Raw genomic sequence first — 1,803 nt, forward strand, 5'->3', positions numbered from 1 at the left:
TTTCAACACAAATGCACATGCAACATTAGTTGTGAGTGGGTAATCTTGGCATATGACTGGTGCATGTATTTGTATACTCGTGTGTGTGTATGTGAGTGAGAGACAGACAAAGAGATAATAAATTTTGCATGCTTATATATGCATCCCAGGACTTACATCACCAGTAAACATAGATGCTCGACAAAATGCCCTTTAAAGTCACATTCAACTTCTGATTCTAAAAATTTCTATAAATCTAGTTGAGAACAGAAGCTGAGGAGAGACAGCACACACTGCCACCTTAGATGAGAAGCTCGAAACCAGGGAGCTCTAAGCCACCATGCTCAAGCTCAATGGCACAGTCTTCATGCCCTCGGTGCTGACTCTGATTGGGATCCCTGGTCTCGAGGCTGTTCAGTGCTGGATTGGCATTCCTTTCTGTGCCATGTACATCACTGCTCTGTTTGGGAATTCCCTGCTCCTGGTCATCATCAAATCTGAGCGCAGCCTCCATGAGCCCATGTATCTCTTCCTGGCAATGCTTGGAGCCACAGACATTGCTCTCAGTACCTGCATCCTGCCAAAAATGCTAGGAATATTCTGGTTCCACCTGCCGAACATACACTTTGATGCCTGTCTCTTGCAGATGTGGCTCATCCACACCTTCCAGGCCATTGAATCAGGTATTCTGCTGGCCATGGCCCTGGACCGCTATGTGGCAATCTGTGATCCTCTGAGACATGCCACCATTTTTACCCACCGACTTCTCACTCAGCTTGGGGTTGGGGTGACACTCAGGGGAACCCTCCTTGCAACTCCATGTCTCATCCTCATCAAATGCCGGCTGAAATATTACAGGACCACTGTGGTCTCCCATTCATACTGTGAGCACATGGCCATTGTGAAGTTGGCAGCAGAAGATATTCGAATCAACAAGATCTACGGGCTGTTTGTGGCCTTCAGTATACTTGGCTTTGACATAATCTTCATCACACTGTCCTACATTCGAATATTTATAACTGTCTTCAGTCTGCCTCAAAAGGAAGCCAGGCTCAAGGCCTTTAACACCTGCATTGCCCACATTTGTGTCTTCCTTGAGTTTTATCTCCTGGCTTTCTTCTCCTTCTTCACACACAGGTTTGGCTTCCATATTCCACCTTACATTCATATTCTTCTGTCCAACTTTTACCTGCTTGTCCCGCCTTTGCTCAATCCCATTGTGTATGGTGTGAAGACCAAAGAGATTCGAGATCGAGTGTCCAAGATTTTCCACTGTAAGGATGCTTCTTGATTTCTTATTTCTTAATTTATATCATATAACAAAACATCACTCAGAGAATCCACTGTTCTTACCAGCATTCAGAATTTGTTTTCTCAAATTCATTATGTGCTAAAATATTGAATTAAAATTTTCCATTCAAGACACTAAAGTTCTAAATGCCATTTCAACAATTTTAGTTTTTATGGATATGGAATTAATTCATCAATAGATGACATAAAAGACAGAATCATGAACACTTGTTCTTTGTTCAGACAGTGAAGTTCTTTCCTCAATCTTTCAGTGAGGAAAGGTTTTTAAAAACACACTTAAATGTAAGTTGTTATCCTGTGATTGAAAATATTAAGTTTGTGGTGTTCTTTAGAAATAGAATAAATTCAGTTTGAAGCTGAGAATTCCAATGATAATGAACCAACTTCATTCGTTTTGTTTTTATTGCAGTAATTGCCTTTCTCTTTCTCCTCATCAGTTTTTAATTTTTCATCACCATTCTTCAGTTATTTTCTGTCTTATGATATCTGTGTACTAAGAAATTTCAGATGTTC

General features: G+C 40.8%; 1 protein-coding gene across 1 annotated transcript; it reads left to right on the forward strand.

Moving 5' to 3' along the window:
* Positions 1–319: 319 nt before the first annotated feature.
* LOC107538697 (olfactory receptor 52A5-like) lies at positions 320–1,270 on the forward strand. The gene has a single exon (XM_016215019.2). It carries the CDS (start codon positions 320–322, stop codon positions 1,268–1,270), a length of 951 nt encoding a protein of 316 aa, XP_016070505.2.
* Positions 1,271–1,803: the final 533 nt, after the last annotated feature.

Source organism: Miniopterus natalensis, chromosome 11 (assembly GCF_054644295.1).
Source record: "Miniopterus natalensis isolate mMinNat1 chromosome 11, mMinNat1.hap1, whole genome shotgun sequence".
In the NCBI taxonomy this organism is placed as follows: Eukaryota; Metazoa; Chordata; class Mammalia; order Chiroptera; family Miniopteridae; genus Miniopterus; species Miniopterus natalensis.

Coding starts and splice junctions, on each gene's coding strand:
- LOC107538697 (XM_016215019.2), top strand. CDS start 320: ATGCTCAAGCTCAATGGCACAGTCTTCATGCCCTCGGTGCTGACTCTG.